The following is a 17,470-nucleotide window of genomic DNA, read 5'->3' on the forward strand; positions in this document are numbered from 1 at the left end:
AGCAGCATAGTATTCCATTGTGTAGATGTACCATAGTTTTCTAATCCACTCATCTGCTGATGGGCATTTAGGCTGTTTCCAAATCTTAGCTATGGTGAATTGTGCTGCTATGAACATAGGGCCACCCCAGTTTTTTTAAATTTATTTTTATATTCATGAAATATCCTTTTCCATCTCTTTGTGTTCAGTCTGTGTATATCTTTATATCTGTAGTGAGTCTCTTGTAGGCAGCATATGTAAGGCCCTTGTTTTCTTATCTATTCAGCCACCCTGTCTTTTGATTAGAATATTTAATTTGTTTACATTTAAAGTAATTGTTGATAGATTATAGTAATTGACATTTTATTATTTATATTTTTTTATCTTGTTTTCTTCTAAAAGATGTCCCTTTAACATTTCTTGTAATAGCATAGTGGTGATAAACTTTTAATGTTTTCTTATCTGAGAAGCTTTTTATCTGTCCTTCAATTCTAAATGATAGCTTTGTTGTCTTGGTTATAGGTCCTTCCTTTTCATTACTTTGAATATTTCATCCCAATCTTTTCTAGTCTGCAAAGTTTCTGTTGAGAAATTATGTGACAGTCTGGGAGATCCCTTGTAGTTAACTGCTTTCTTTTGCTGCTTTTCAGATTCTCTCTTTGTCTTTAACCTTTGGTTTTTTTAATTATGATGTGTCTTGGTATGAGCCCCTTTGGGTTCATCTTATTTGGGACTCATGCACTTCCTACGCTTGTGTATGCTATTGCCTTGGCCAGGTTAGGGAAGTTTTCCATCATAATTTCTTCAGGTAGGTTTTTAATTTGTTGCTGTTTATTTCCTCCTTCTGGTACTCCTATGATGTGAAAGTTGGTATGCTTAATGTTGTCCTAGCAGTTCCTTATACTATCTTCATTGTTTTGGATTCTTTTTGCTGTACTGATTGGGTGTTTTCTGCTACCTTATCCTCCAAATTGCTGATCCTGTCCTGTGTTTCATCTAATCTGTGGATTTTCTCTAATGTATTCTTCATTTTAGTTACTGTATTCTTCATTTCTAATTGGTTATTTTTTGTTTCTATCTCCATTTTTTATGTTTGCTATCTCTTTGTTGAAATTCTCCCTGAGGTCATTGAGCATCCTTGGGATTTTGGATGAATTGCAATTTATTTATAAACAGACATCTTTATGGTGTTGCACCTTATTCTCAGGGACATGGTGTGATATATTGATAGGCTTTCTTCAGTAAATTCTTTATGCTTTTGGTTATCTCTTCTTTTCTATTTTGTTTTTGTTGCTATTGGGAATAGTCTTCCTATTATTTTTTTTATCAAAGTATTTACAGGGAAACTTGATTTTTGCCTGTTTATTTTAAAATTGATCTAGTTAAATTACTACTGTTCTAATATTTTTTCAAATGACGGAGGGTGAGGGAGTCCTTGTGGACATCATAATTAACATTGCTGGATAAACTCTTCCCACCATACACACTACACAGGAGTGGAGGGGTTGTTGGGGTTGACAACCCCAACCCCCAGGTGGATCTGGTTCTTGAGCGATGTGGTGAAGTAACGGATTCCAGAACCACCTTTTGTGGGAATAAGTAACCTGGCCCTCAGATCTTTCCCTTGAGCTCCAAGGCTAGTTCCAGAGCCTTTGGTGGCTGCAAAGAGGAAAGCTATACAGTGATTTTTAGCATTTGCAATATATGTGTGTGTGTGTGTGTGTGTGTATTTAAAAAATCCAAAGGTTACAACCACTAACATTTGGTGGGCTCTTTGTGCCAGCCACTGTTCTAAGTGCTTCATATTTATTACCCTATTTATAATTCGTGTCACAAGGCTCATGCTGTTATCCTTATCTTATTCTTGAGGAATTTCAGACAGAGACTTTTAGCTTTAAGGAATTCAGCCTAGTTGAACCTGCATGGTCTGGTTTCCAAGCCAGCTTAATCACTGTGTTGCCAATAATTACATTTCCTCCCCTTTTGTGGGAGGAATGGAAAACATTCAGTACACAATACTGGGGCCTGGGAGGTGGCAGCTTAGACAGACACTGTTACTGGGAGTGCATATAAGTTCTCTACCAATCATCTTTGGGGTTAGAAAAGCGTGTGTGTGTGTGTGTGTGTGTTTTACCATGTACATGTCTTTTTACAATCAGGAAAATAATAAAGCTATTTTAATTTGGGGTGGGAGTGAAGTTATTTTCTTAACCACAGCGAGGTAGGTTTTCGTGTGCTTTGTCCTGGAGGTTAGTAGGAACCTTGCAAGTGTGATAAAGAGCAAGGTAAATATGCTGATATAAAGAGAACTAAGAGTAAATGAAATATGATCTGTAGAAGAGTATATGTACTATGGTCCTAAGTGGTTTTGTGTTTATGTGCAAACATGTGTCAAATGCATAATGTTTTGAAGGGTATTTTAAGGGTACTTTCAGATCTGTTAGCACTTGTATCCTTTGGCAAAGAGGAACATTTTTTAACTTTTCATTTTTTAACTTCATTATATTGCTTTTGTCCTTGTTGTGAAAGTATATTATGTTTATATACAGTGAAAACCACAGTACTCAGAATGAGAACTGCAGGAATATATAGCCCTTAATACAGATTCTGCCTTCTAATCATCTTTTTTTTTCATTTATTTTTTTAATCCTCACCTGATGATATGTTTTTATTGAATCTTAGAGAGATAGAAACATCAATTGGTTGCCTCCCCTACAGCCCCCAATGGGGTGATCAAACCCGTAACCTAGGTATGTGCCCTGACTGGAAATTGAACCCATAACCTTTTGGTGTACGGGACGATGCTCCAATAACTAAGCCACATGGGCCAGGACTTGAATAGATTCTTGAATGAATTATTAAACATGCTACTTGTGAACATTTAAAGAAATAGACTAACTTTATTTTCTTCTTTGGAAATGTTAAGAGTACCATACCCAAAACATGGTAATTAATTGACCCATGTCCTCTTGGAGAATTTCTTATCTCTAGCGGCTCTCTTGGCTCCCCACCTACCATATTTTAACAGTTTATTAATGAAGCAGGTCAAACTATGGAAAGCATGCTTATCGGGCTTTCTGATGACTCAGCAGGAAAGGATAAGGGATAAATTAGTGGCTTCAGAATTCAGAAAACTCATTAGTAGGTAGAAGCAGTGGGCTGAGTCTAACAGGATGAAATCGTAGAGATATTTAAGATTCTGTATTTGATTCAAAATAACAACAGAATAAGCACAAGCCAGAATTTAAAGTGATTGAAATCATGGATTGATATGAACTGAAAAGCATTGAAGCCTTAACATTTATAATAGGGACAAATACATCTGTATTAATGATGTAATACAGTAATGCTCTCAGGGTCTATTAGAATGCGTTCTGGTTCTTACTTAAGCTGTAGAAGAATAATTGATCCTCCAAAATATACAAACAAAATGAAAACAGACTCATAAACACAGAGCAAACTGGTGGTTGCCAGAGGGGAGGAAGTTTGGGTGTTGGGTGAAAAAGGTGAAGGGATTAAGAAGCACAAATTGGCAGTTACAGAATAGTCACAGGGGGCTAAAGTAGAGCATAGGGAATAGAGTCCCTAATATTGTACTAACTGGGTATGGTGCCAGGTGAGCACTTGAAATATCAGGGGGACCACTTTATGAAGTATGTGATTGTCTAACTGCTATGCTGTGCACCTGAAACTAATACACAATAATATTATATGTAAACTAATTGAAAAGTAAAATGTAAAGTTCTTTAGAAAGAGAGAAAACAAGAAAAGAAAGAAAGGAAGGAAGGAAGGAAGGAAGGAAGGAGGAAAGAAAAGAGAAGAGAAGAGAAGAGAGAAAAGAGAAGAGAAAAGAAAGGTTGCTCCTTTAGGCTGAACATTCAATTATTTTTTCTGTTGGCCTATTATGCTCATTTGGGGATGTGCCTTTGAAATATTTGTTTTCTCCAAAATTATTCTCATTTCTAATTTTTAAGAGACAACTCTAGATTTAAAAAAGTATTGATCAGTGTTTTAAATAACCCTACAATGTTTATATACATTTTTGCCTTGGATAAATGTTTAGTAACATTTATTTATTTTTTTAAAATATATTTTATTGATTTTTTACAGAGAGGAAGGGAGAGGGATAGAGAGTTAGAAACATCAATGAGAGAGAAACATCGATCAGCTGCCTCCTGCACACCCCCCACTGGGGATGTGCCCACAACCAAGGTACATGCCCTTGACCAGAATCGAACCTGGGACCCCTGAGTCCGCAGGCTGATGCTCTATCTACTGAGCCAAACAGGTTAGGGCATGTTTAGTAACATTTAAATGTGTAAGAGTTTCCAGTTTTTGTTTTTGTTTTTGACATTCTGTTTTACCAAGTTGTAAATTTGGTAACGAGGCTTTGGTATTCTGTATTTGGGGATTAGTTGGAGTTAGTGGGATTAAAAAAATTGTTAACTGGGATTCTTAAGGAATAATAAGAAATCATCTGGCTCTTGTCAGCACACCAGACCCCTCCCCAGGAAGCTTGCTGTGCTGAGGGGTGTGTCCTGGCTCTGGGACCCTCCTCACAGGGGAGGACCTGCCTCACCCATTTATCTCATGTCTGCTCTCTTTGCACGACGGATTGAGATTGGTATGACATGTTTTTGAAAAATATTCCACAACATGACAAGCAGAATTCTTGTACTTTTGCAGCTGTAGGAGAAAAACCCCTCAGCACAGTTTTGTTGTGCTTGAAATGACCTAAGGAAACCGAATCCTCCCAGAATCTCTGCCTGCAGTCCATTCTTCCCATCCCCTTCCCAGCCTCTCCGTAAAGATGGAAGGAAGAAATCAGGTGCCATTTCTTCACTGACACACTATACACCACCATTTGTTTCTTTCCAACATTTTATTATGAAAACTCTCAAACATGTAGAAAAGTTGAAATCATTTTTCATTGAACACCATAAACCCACCATCTAGATTCTATAAATAGCATTTATTATACCTGCTTTATCACATATTCACCCATCAGTCCATCTTATTATTATTTTTTTCACATGCATGGTTAGTGTTTTATTCTTTGAAGAATGGTTCTGAAAGGTAAAGTTTAAAATAGTTTTTATAAAGATATGTTGTAACATGTAATGACTGTTCACTCTACAAAATCTTGATCGTAGAGCTTATAATACACCTAGTTGGCAGTAGCACCAGGTTTTCCAAATTGTCAGTCATCATTTTTCTCTTGTCTGCATAGACTTCTCATTAGCTGCCTTCTGCTTTTGTTGGATGATCTCAGAGTCTCTTTGTTTTCTCTGAGAGGCAGTCAAGCTATCCTCTTTTCTTTTTCCCTTGCTAATTTCCTGGGATTTCTTCATATTTTTCTAGCAGGCAAGTTCTCGTTGATTTCCACCTCCCTCTCTGCTGTCTGAAGACAGGTCAGTACAAGGGGATTCCCCGCCGGCCGCGCCTGGGTGACCCGCCGGCTTCCCTGCCGCTTCCCCGGCCTGTCCGCACACTCATGGGCCATGCCGACCACCGCACGGAGCCCGGAAGAGCACATCTTATTGTTTTTGATGGACTTGAAAATGAGTATTTAGGTTTTTCCCTTGTCTTTTATTACTAGCTGTGAATGCTTAATCCTTGTGATAAGGATTTCAGGCATCATTAAGCAAGTGTGAGAAAGCGCACTGGCGAGCACGAGAGCCTCGCACAGGTCTCAGCATATGGTAGGTGTGCAGTAGATATTTGTGAAGTGAATGCCGTTCCATCCGTCCTGCTTGACTAGCCCTGGAGGTAAACTTCAGTTTGCCTCTTAGGACAAACAGTTACTTTAAAAATAAACCATATATCTCTAGATATGGGTGAGCCTCGATTTATAAGATGGACTTCTTTTTATGAGACAGTCCGTGAAAGCATTTATATAGCATTTGAAATGGTTAAAAGGGGGTTTTGTTTGTTGTTAGTCCTCACCTGAGGATATTTTCCCATTGATTTTTAGAGAAGGTGGAAGGGAGGGGGAGAGACACATCCATCGCTGCCTCCCGCACACACCCTGACAGGGACCAGGGATCGAGCCTGCAGCCGAGGCATGTGCCCTTGACCAGAATCAAACCCAGGACCCTTTAGTCCATGGGTTGATGCTCTATCCACTGAGCAAAACCAGCTAGGGCAAGATATATATATTTTTATGATCTGTAATACACATACATTTTTTTCAACAGTGATTCTCTCTCAGAATACATGTGTGGCAGTATTCCAAGGAACTCACATTTCTGGGTTGGTGCCTCAAGGATCCTCTTTGAACCCTCAGATGTTTTCTGAGAAATTAAGATTTCATTGCAGGAAAATGTTTGAAAATTACTGGCCAGTCTCCACAGCCCTATGAGTCATTGTACAGTGGGTAATATTGTAGAACAAGAATGCAGTGTATATCCTGCATTCTGTGTTTACTTGTCTGGGAAAATGCATTATCAGGATTCATCCCAGTGGCTCTAGATAAAGAATGGTGAGAGTTTTAATGGCAAGGGAAAACTCTAAAGATGTCTGACTCTTGCAGGTGTCTCCATGTTTGTATGTCTCTGTATATCTCTTCGGTCCCTGAGAGTGAGTTCCCATAATGAACAATGTCTGTATTACTACTTCTTACCTCCTGGAAAGGAGGGGCATCCCTTTTTCCCCTTGATGAAATGGGTGTGTTTTGAGGACTTTTGGGGGGCCAGTCTCTAAATGCAGTGTGGGCAGTTACCAGAACTTCTCCTGTTTCCAAAACAGAACTGGGCTCTGAATCATTTTGGTAATATGTCTCCTTTCTCCCCAAACATGGCGGCCACTGTCATGTGGTGTCTGTTCATACCAGCATGTATACAAAGGGAATTTAAAGGTTGTTGGGTTTTTTTACTAAATTTACATTTGTAACTTCTTTTCCTTTCCACTCCCAACAGGCTCGGGTTTTGTATGATTTTGCTGCTGAACCTGGAAATAATGAACTGACAGTTACTGAAGGAGAAATAATCACAATTACAAATCCGGTAAGAGAACTATTGCATTTAAATCAAATTGTCCCTTAAGGACTTATTTTTAAGATTTTATTTATTTTTTTGTTAATCCTCACCAGAGGATGTTTTTTCCATTGCTTTTTCAGAGTGGAAGTGGGGGCGGGGGGCAGGGGAGGGTGAGAGAGAGAGACAGACAGAGATAGAGAGAAATCAGTGTGAGAGAAACACATCGATTGGTTGCTACCCTGACCAGGAGTAGGAAGGGAACCCGCAACCCAGGTACGTGCCCTTGACCGGAAATGGAGTCTGAGACCCTTCGGTGTATGGGCTGAGGCTCTAACCACCAAGCAACACCAGCCAGGGCAAGAATATTTTATAAACATTGAGTAAGTCAAGTCCCCTAAAGATAGCTGGGTAGGGTTTCATCAAATAGAAATCCTAGCCAGATCCCAGCCAGATCAAAGGTGCTGAAATTAGAAAGTACTCAGTGTTTCTTAGAAGTCGCAGCAACATATTGACAACCTATGAGTCAGGTGTTTGGCTAAGTTCTATGCCTATTTTCTTTATTGTATTTTCCCCATGAACTCTATGAGGTCAGTATTTTTCATCTCTTTTTGCAAATGAGGGTAATGAGACTTAGAGAAGTTAAGTAACTTGTCCAAGGTCATTCTGCTTGTAAGTGACAAAACAAGGGTTCAAAGCCACATCTGTTTGGCCTCTCAGCTTCTGCTTTTTTTCTCTGCTGGGAACACTGCATGGACACCAGTGTCCCAGGAGCACAGGTACGTATAGACCAGTAGGAGACAGGCTAGGAACACGGGCTCTTAGAGCCAAATCAGGCAGGACTTGTGTGCCAGGCCATACACAGATTCTGGGCTTCATTTGTTAAGTAGTGGATTCCTTTAAGGGTTTTGCTTGTTTTTTGTGGTTGGTGGTGTTGGCAGGGAGACATGATGAGACCTGCACTTTGAGGAAAATAATCTAGTAGAGGTATGTGGGATGGATTGGAATCGAGGGGCATGACTTTGAGTCGTAGCAATAGACGTTGAAAGAAAATTGATATAGGAGGCTGTGGAGAGTCAGACCCAGGGGACTTGGGGCCTGTTGGTGAGAAGAGAGTCAAGGGCCCCTGAGGCTTTTGTCCTTTATGCCTAAGACAATGGTGGACTTATTAATGTATGTAAGTCAGGTAGAAAGATGAAATGAGTTTACTTTAGATATGTTGAGTTTAAAGAATAGAAAATAATTAACATGGGCTGCATCAGTTTAAGAATGGAAATGCAGAGCTGGAGAGGAGGCTGGAGATGGGCTGGCTCCCTGGACTCTCCGACAGGAAGGCCGAGGGCACTCTGGAGAAGGAAGGAGATGCAGGTGTTCCACCAGGAGGGGGAGGACGGGATGCCCGAGAGGAGGATGGTGGTTTCTTCATAGTGATAGTATTTTTACACCTATTTTAAAATCTGCCTTAGGTACAAAAATGAATTACTGGGTAGAAAAAGTATATGTGGTTTTATAAAATACTAGTAGCCCTGTGCCAGTAGCTCACTGCCGCCCTCTAGTAGCTCTCTGCCCACCTCCCCACCCTCCTGTGGCTCCTCCCGCCCCCCCTCATAGCTCGCTGCCCCACCCTCCTGCTGATCCGTGATCCGGTCGTCATGCGGTTGGTCATTAAGCTTCATGGCATAACGACCATTTGCATATTGCATCTTTATTATATAGGATGCTAGGTGTATATAAGTAAATGGATTCTATTTTTAAATCATTGATGAAATTTTGATTCTTTTATCTACCTAATTTTTTTAATGAAGACATATTCTTCATATCTTAGAAAAATAGTAATGTCTTTAAGTTGCTGTTGTCAAAAATGGACAGAGTTGTGGCTTAGAGTAATTTTTTTTAAAAGAATGAAAAATGTTTTATCTAGATTCAGGTAATTTTTAAAAAATACATTTTATTGATTTTTTACAGAGAGGAAGGGAGAGGGATAGAGAGTTAGAAACATCGATGAGAGAGAAACATCGATCAGCTGCCTCCCGCACACTCCCCTCTGGGGATGTGCCCGCAACCAAGGTACATGCCCTTGATCGGAATCGAACCTGGGACCCTTGAGTCCGCAGGCCGCCGCTCTATCTGCTGAACCAAACCAGTTAGGGCTAGATTCAGGTAATTATTAAATAATTAGGGCACAATTTATGAACTTAAGACAACTCTTACTATTTTAAGGGGGGAAAGTGGGTTTTTGCTGAGATAATAGATTGAAACACAGGAATCCTGGTATAGAGTCCTTTATTATTTATTTTATTAATATTATTTATTAGAAGAGCTAACTAAGGAACCCATGGATCAATTAGTTAGCGTTTCCTAAATAATAGGCAATCTCAGAGCTTAGCAGAAGAGCTAACTAAGGAACCCATGGATCAATTAGCGTTTCCTAAATAATAGGCAATCTCAGAGCTTAGTGACTAAAACAAACCACCATTTGTTGTTGCTCAGGAGTCTACAAGTCAGCTGGATAGTTCTACCAGCCTGGGCTCACTCAGGAGCCTGAGGTCACCTGGCACTGGGCTGGGGCTCCCTGGGTAACATGTCTTCACTCACTCACGTGACTGGCAGTGTTCCTGCTGCGGGTAGGCTGGCTTTAGATGGGGCAACAGGCAGATTGGGCCTTGTCTTCTTCATCATCTAGCAACGCAGATGTGTTCACATAGCAGCTCTTTTAGGGGAAAAGCAGTCTGAAATGTGCAAAGCCTCTTGAGCTCACCCCACCATTTCCAGCTCACTCTGTTGACCAAGAGGCCACAAAGGACAGCCCAGTTCTAGAGGTGGGGTGTTCATTCTGCTTCTTGCCAATCAGAGCTGCAGATCATTTTTGTAATCTACCACAGACCATAAATAGGAAGGAATCACAAAATGATGGCATTCTGTGAATAGGCTATTTACAAATCTTTGATCACTTATTGTTGAAGTTTGATACTTCTTGTTTTTAGATGATATTATTTTCTGGAGTAAAGAGAAGGCTTAATAATTTAAAATTTTGAATTGTGTCCTCACATATATAACAATTCCCAAAGTAAATATTTTGCAAGAAATTCTAACTATATTCTTTCTTTCCGTTTTTTGTTTTTGTTTGTTTGTTTGTTTTGTTTTGTTTTATTTTGTGTTTGTGTGTGTGTGTGTGTGTGTGTGTGCTGTTTTATTTTGTGTTTGTGTGTGTTTGTGTGTGTGTTTTAACTTTCTTAGGATGTTGGTGGAGGATGGCTGGAAGCAAAAAACAGCAAAGGAGAACGAGGTCTTGTTCCCACAGACTATGTTGAAGTAAGAACTTACTGCCATTTATCAATTAAACCTTGTTTTTGTCAAACATAGTTTTATGAATTATCAACTTAAGGGACAGACTAGATGATAGCAACTTTATTTTTAATAAAAAATTTTCATTGCAAAAGTAATACACGCTAATTATGTAAAATGTGAGAAGACATTGAAGTAGAATTAAGAAAAAAATATTATCTGTGGACCCAGGCTCCAAAGAGCGACTCCAAATATTTAAGTGAAGTTCTTCCCAAAGATAGCAATGTTTCATTATTCTGAATCTAAGTCCCTGTTTGTCACTTGCTTATATTGTGTAATAGCCGCTGCCTACAATACTGTTTATTATAGAATTGATTCACAAAGTTTAAATTCAGTCCATTTCTCTCAGTTCCAGATAGCAGTGTTTCATTATTCTGAATCGAAGTCTCTGTTTCTCACTTGCTTATATTGTGTAATAGCCGCTGCCTACAGTACTGTTTATTATAGAATTGATCACAAAGTTTAAATTCAGTCCATTTCTCTCAGTTCCTTCTCCCATTCCCATAGACAGAAGGGTCTTGAATGAGCTACAGGGAACCATTGCCTGGTTTAAGCTGTTATGATAGATGCCAAGGATAGTGTTACAACACCCTGAATGAATGAGGCTCCCTGCCTGGGACACACCCACTCCTCTGACAAGCCCTCTTGTGTGTCAAACTCCTGGCGCCCCCCGCTGGTCGTCTGTAGGTCACTCAAAACTAAGTATGGGTTATAGGGCGAGCTTGTCTCTAATCTGGGATAATAGAAACTAAGGCTGCCTGGCACCCTGTGAGTAAAATCAGAGAGTGATCCAGAATAAAGGTCCCTGCGGCTCCCTCCAGTAGAGAGGACTTGTACCCGAGGAAGATGTTTACCGGGGCACTGCCTGCGGAACAGGCTGGCTACCCATCTCTTGTTCCTGATGGAGAGAGTGTGGGTGGCAAGTTTTGAATCCTTTGGAGAATCTGATGGAATCTGTGGCCCTTCTCAGAAATATGTGCATACGCATGCACCCAACCTTTTCCATACAGTTTCAGAGGGTTCATAGACCTCTGAACTCGGTCCACATGTCTTATGTGTATGTTGTGTTTCAGCTCTGTGCAGTCTGCTTTCAGGATTCTGAAAATTGACAAGAATAAAAAAAATCTGAGGATTTAAGTAGATACTGTCATTAATTGCATTTCCTAGAATTCTGCATATTTACAGAAAGGAATAGTTAAATGTTGTTGGCTTACTTGCCTCTTAGGAATATAAGCCCCTTTTCTATAATAGATAACAATTCTTACTTGCCCTCAGGGACTCTAACTCTGAAACTCTAATCTATGAAAGTGATTGTGAATCTTTCTAATATTCAGATTTTGTCCAGTGATGGGAAAGATCCATTTTCTTGTGGAAATTCAGTGGCTGACCAAGCCTTCCTCGATTCCCTCTCAGCAAGTACAGCTCAGGCTAACGCGTCAGCTGCCAACAGTGACAACCAGGTAAGTCTTACATCACCCTGCTGGGTGTGGCCGGCCTTACTGAGAGCAAAGTGCATTTGTGGAAGCTTGTGATACGTTACAGCTGTCAGATGTTTGTGTGGCTTTTCTCTTGGGTATTAACAAAGAACCTGCTTGTTGAACCTGCTAAAGACTGTTTATAAAGTTGATAATAAGAGAAAAGGCATGGCGTTCATCAAGAGTTGCCTTGAAAAGTCTGGCATGATCTGAACACAGACCCTGTAAGTTGCGAATACCCTGTCAAGTGAGGGTGTGGAAAGAAAAGAAGGGTCCTGTGCTGAGGTGGTCAGTGTCAAAGCTCTGGCTGGGACAGGAAGCGACCTGTCTGACCTTGGCACCTTGCTTACACACTCAGCTGGAGCTCCCTCTTCTCGCAGACGCAGCACAGGGAAAAGTGGCTGCAAATCCAGCTCTTAGCACTTGGTGCTGTTATTGTATTGCTTCTAGGAAACTTGGAACAGTGGGATAATTCAGTGGGAAAACTACACTGTAATTTTACATTGATTTTAATGAAAATATCAGTTCAGGTGATGCTGCCTAGTACAGTTATTGCTAATTGATTATCCATAGTGAATGACAAGAAAATTGAAAGAATGGATATCAGAATATTATTGCTGCCTACATCTTTAGAGTGAATGGGCTTTAGGGAATGTTATTTCTTTATATATTTTCAACTACTTAGGTTCTGTGTGCCTCAGTTTCCTCATCAGTAAAACCTCATAGAATTGTGGGAAAGAGTAAGGGGAAAAATAGTTATAAAGTATTGAGAACAGTACTTGGTACTCAGTAGGGATTTAATAATTGTTCATTACAACTATCTTATACACTGCTGCCTCTATAATAATACATTTAGGGGCTCCCCCATTGCGTCCTGAAACAAGTAACCATTTCTACATGCAAAGAGAAAGAGTTGTGGAGGAGGTAGTCACTATCCTATCAGTCAGTATAACCAAGCAGACACTGAAGTGCATGGTAGGAAATTGTGTAAGAAATTCACCTGAATTTGAGGTAGGATTAGATACTTTTCCAATCTCAGTTATACTTCTATGATTCCTCAACGCGGCCCTGTCCTTACCTTATCCTTACTATGTATTAGGCTCCAGCCAAACTGGCTGTTCTCCAAATATGCCTTATGCTACCCCATCTTTTCTTTGTATCTTTGTTCTCTTCCAAGAATGATAGAATGACTCCTTCCATCTTTCAGAAGTCTGCCCAACCCGTAAGGTTCAAATCAAATATTATCTCCTCTAGAAGTCTTTGTTTTTTCTTCTCCCCTTTGCTCCCTCTCGATTCTTGTAGCACTGTTTCAGACTCGTAAATTATATTACTTATTTGTAAACTTGGAAGTTGTACCTAAAGGCTCTAAGGATGCACATTGAATACTTTGGGCAAGAATATATTATGGGTAATTTTGTATATTCATGCTGCATCACTTCAGAAGACATAATATCTGGTCAGCCCACCATTATTGATCAGAATGACCTTGGGTCAGGTTGATCATAGTCTTGTGCTCCCATTATGTAGGTACAGTTTCTCCATATGCCCATAAAGCAGTCTGTCTGGTATTAATGTAATGCTATAACCATTCGCCTTAGCGTTTACCACCAAATGGTAATCCTTGCCTGCCTGAGTCAGTACTGCTATCCTTCCATGTTTATGGAGCTGGCTTTCTTCTTCAATCAACTGACGCTCGTTAGCTACCTTGAAAAAGTTTCTATTGGAGTCCAGTACAGAAGTCTAATTATTTCCCTTTAATTGCCAGTTTTCGAAGTAAGAAGTTGTTTTAATAGCTGCCTCAAATAGCAACAAATGAGTTTTTCTATATTTTTTCAAGTATTATTAGGGACACATGGAATTACTAGAGTGTTTTTTTTTCCCCACTTATGCTTAAAATTGTCACTTCTTAGCCCATTCAAAGTGTCTCCTCTAATGTCAATATTTGAAATTTTTCTTGCTCTTAAATACTGCTAATTCTATCATCTGTTATTACTGGGTCAGCTTCGATTGATTTTTCTCTTTTTATGGGTCTTAATTTCTTGCTTCTTTTCTTGCCTGGTGATTTGTTATTGGATGCCAGACATTTGTGATTTTTATCTTGTTATTATATGCTGGATAGTTTTGTATTCCCATAGATACTTTCTATCCTTGTTCTGGCATGCAGGTAAGTTACTTAGAAACAATTTAATCCTTTCACGTCTTATTTTTTAAACATTTTAAAGTGAGATCAGAGCAACATTTAGTCTAAGGACATTTTGCCCCTCCAGGGAAGCAAAACCCTTTTCAGTTCTGTACCCAGGGCCCTATGATATGAATGATGAGGTTTTCAATTCTGGCTGGTGAGAAGGGCCATATGGGAGAGATTGGTACTTAACCCTCTCATGTGGTAGTTTTCTCACCTGCATACTCTGGTCAGAACTGAGCCCAAGACCTGAGGTCTCCTTCAGTCAGTCACATCTCCCCCCTCGGTCCTCTGCCCAGACTCCCAGCTGTCTCCGCAACTCGAAGTCCGCTGGGCTTTGTGTGCATTTCCCACCCTGATCCGTGGCCTCAAAAGTCTCTTCAGGAGGGAGCAGGTCCTTTATTGCCTTACGTCCAGTGATTTGAAATCAGTTTCATATATTTTGTCAATTTTATTTTTCAGTTTTAAGTGGAAGTGTAACTGCATCCCAGTTACTCCATCTTGACTGCCTACTTTTGCATATTACTTGGTTTAACCAAGTTTATCTATATCTATAAAATGGAAATAATGCCACCACTTTGCAAGACAGTTGTACCAAAAAGTGCATTCTCACAAAACTATAAATGTTAAATAATGGCATTGACTTGCCTAGATAGTTGGGGAGCTGGGATCTGAAGCCTGGAAATTAGACTCCAAAGTTGTCCTCTTAACAGTGATCCCGGTTTGGCCTCGATTGGCTCAGTGGGAGTGTATCCATTATTTTTTTCACTGCGATGCGGCATACTGAGCTGGTCAGAGCCTCGGGAACCGACCAGAAGACCTTTGCTCCTGAGTTCACGGCCTGGGCAGGCTGTTTGGTGCCCTCGGCTGGGTTTGGTGGGGTCATCATGGCTCTGAGCTTGCTTCACGTCAACCCCATGGCTGTTCATCTCATCTTCACTCTCTCATGTATCTGGTGGCTGTGAAAGCAAAAGGTTCAACATCTTAACATTATTAAAAGCTTGGCTATGTTTTTTCTCTGGAGTTTCTTTCGTTGGCTGTGTTACTTGCATGATATTTGTTCCATTTCCTCTGTACTATAAATAATTATTTTTAGTGCTTCAGAGATACTGCATTATGACAGCCACAAGTCTTTAGAATATATGCTAATGCATTGAAGGTAGCCCATTGCTTCACAATTGGTCTTTGCTTTTTGCATGTAATGTGTATGAGTGAGGGGCATGCTGGAATTTCCTGGGAAACTTAGCCCTGCTATGAATTTGCTGTTTTTAGTTAAGAGCTTTGGTATACTCTTTGTTTTTTTCTTCATTTACTGAGCACCATTTTTATTTTAAGGTGGATATTTTGGCTCAGATTGGTTGTGTTGAAAGTCTCAGCCAGTCACCACCTTCTTCATCTTCTCCTTCTCCTCCTTCTTCCATAAATAAGGTAAAATTTAAACTTAAATGCAAAAGGAAATAAACATTTAAAATCCCAAGGAGTAATACCTTTTCCCAGTGAGGTCATTGTTTCAGGTAAAGTATCTGACACAGCTCTTCTGGGGCACCTGGAGCCTTTGGAACTGCAGTGAGGTCTCAAGAAGAGTTTTAAGGATGTGGATGAATTTCAGGGAGGATTTGGTGCCATAAAGGGAGGGTGGGGGGGAGAAGAGGAAGACATTGCTGAGGATAAAGGAGAGGAAGGAACAGTAGAGAAGAGGTGCCTCAGGGCTTGAAACCTTACGGAGGAGCAGAAGGGGTTAGTGTGTGACCAAATGCCTGCATTTGAGGGACTAAGGGGGTTACTGGGATTGACAGCAAAGAAGTCAGAGGCCAAAGGATTGTCATGAAAGCAGATCATTGTAGCCCAGTTTGTTACAGTAGCGGTTAGGTTAGGCTTTGAAGAAACCAAGATCTCAGGTTTAGCACTCAGAACATGTTTGTGCCAAGAGCCCCGAGAATTAGGAGCTGCTGTTGAACTGTCGGTGAGACAGCTCTGCCTCTTTCTCTGTCCTTTGTGTAGCTTAAGGAAACATCTTTGGCTGGAAGAGAAAGCATCTTGGTGCTTGTTATTACCTCTTTAATACAAAGTTTCTGGCATTGAAACCAATTGGAAATACAACTTTTGATCTTTTCTTCTAAAGCATATACAATAGGTATACTAGTCATACTGCGATTTATTCAAAGGACTGCCAGTCTTCATTCTTGTCTTTATATTTAGATGGCACTCCCCCCACCCCCATAATAAGATAACCTCTCCTGATGCCACATATTGTGTTAAATGCTTTACATACATCGTATCATCTAATCCTTATAAAGCCCCTATGAGGAAGTTAATATTATTGTGCCCATTATATAAGTGTGGAAACTAAGAGAGATGGAGTAACTTGGCCAAGTTCAAACAGCTTGTAGGTGATAATCCTGGTGTTCAAACCCAGACAGACAGCTCTAGAGCCCAAGTTTAAGTTCTCAATCACTGTACCTATGTGAAATTTACTTGAATCAAATTCCATTGAATCCTTGGTCCCTGGGATTTAAAATTCACCCAGTGAATCCTTGTCCCTTTTTATCCCATATTATGTATTTGTAAGACCCACAGCTTCCTGCAGTTATCAAGAAAACCCATCACTGCCCATTCCGCATGGGCATTCTGACTACATTCTGTGGTCTTTCTGGCTCTCCAGTCAGGTATAAGCCAGTCTTCTTTCTGAAGACATTCAGCTTATGCTTTAATCCTTTCATCAACTAGATTTAAATAATTCTCATTATATAAAGCCAGTGTAAATGTATTTCTGTGTTTGTTTTAAGAGGATAGGATAGCTTTTAAATTTAGAGTGCTAAATCAGCAACTGTTTGAGTAGATTGTTTCTGGCCTTAAGGAGCACTTCATTTAGTTGGTGTAGGGGTAAGGCAAGGCAGATGAAAATGCATATATAACAGAGGTCCCAGACAAACACGCTTTGGGAGTTTGCTACTTTGTAAAACACTGTGTAATACGAATGGAGAATTCTCATGATCCATCTGCAATGTGTTAATCTGTGATCGACCACAGCAGGTTATTTTCCTAGAAAAGACTCAAGCGTACATAAGGAAAATCCAGTTTCCCTCTTTGTGAAATGATGTTATGAAGGTTACATGTCTGACAAAGAATAATACATATTTCATACAAATGATTAAGAACATCATACTTAATCACTTTAAGTTAAAAAAAAATTTGTTTAGTCTTCGCCACTCAAAAAAATCTTAAGGGAAAGTGTTTTCTAAATAAGATAGGCCTGTACCTGTGACTTACTAGTGGGAGGACCACCTGATACACAAAGGATTCTAACTTAAAGACTAGCTTTGGGAGGATACAAGGTGTGACAGTGCGAGCTAGCAGGCTGAGACCGGAGCCCTTAGTGCAGTAGGACTTTGACCGAGTTCTGGAAGATGAAGGAGGAGGCTCTGTGTGTCGGTAGAATAGCCTGAGCAAAGGCAAGGATGTAGGAGAGTTTGGGAAACAGGAGGTTGAAGCACAGAGGTGAAGGTTAATGGCCA

General features: G+C 40.0%; 1 protein-coding gene and 1 pseudogene across 3 annotated transcripts in view; one reads left to right on the forward strand and one right to left on the reverse strand.

Moving 5' to 3' along the window:
* SNX9 (sorting nexin 9) overlaps positions 1-17,470 on the forward strand; it is a 64,292-nt gene that overhangs the window by 15,537 nt on the left and 31,285 nt on the right. The window contains exons 1-4 of one of the 3 annotated variants that reach the window (XM_014545065.1): positions 4,775-4,807; positions 6,897-6,983; positions 10,191-10,265; positions 11,633-11,758. In XM_014545065.1, the coding sequence (XP_014400551.1) occupies positions 4,790-4,807; positions 6,897-6,983; positions 10,191-10,265; positions 11,633-11,758 (306 nt within the window). In that variant the 5' untranslated portion in view covers positions 4,775-4,789. Of the gene's footprint in view, positions 1-4,774; positions 4,808-6,180; positions 6,232-6,896; positions 6,984-10,190; positions 10,266-11,632; positions 11,759-17,470 lie in introns of those variants that run through there. The other 2 variants (XM_014545064.1, XM_005872886.2) reach the window with 2 other exon arrangements.
* On the reverse strand, positions 5,057-5,736 carry LOC106727246 (annotated as a pseudogene).

This window comes from Myotis brandtii, unplaced genomic scaffold, assembly GCF_000412655.1.
Source record: "Myotis brandtii unplaced genomic scaffold, ASM41265v1 scaffold395, whole genome shotgun sequence".
Lineage (NCBI taxonomy): Eukaryota > Metazoa > Chordata > Mammalia > Chiroptera > Vespertilionidae > Myotis > Myotis brandtii.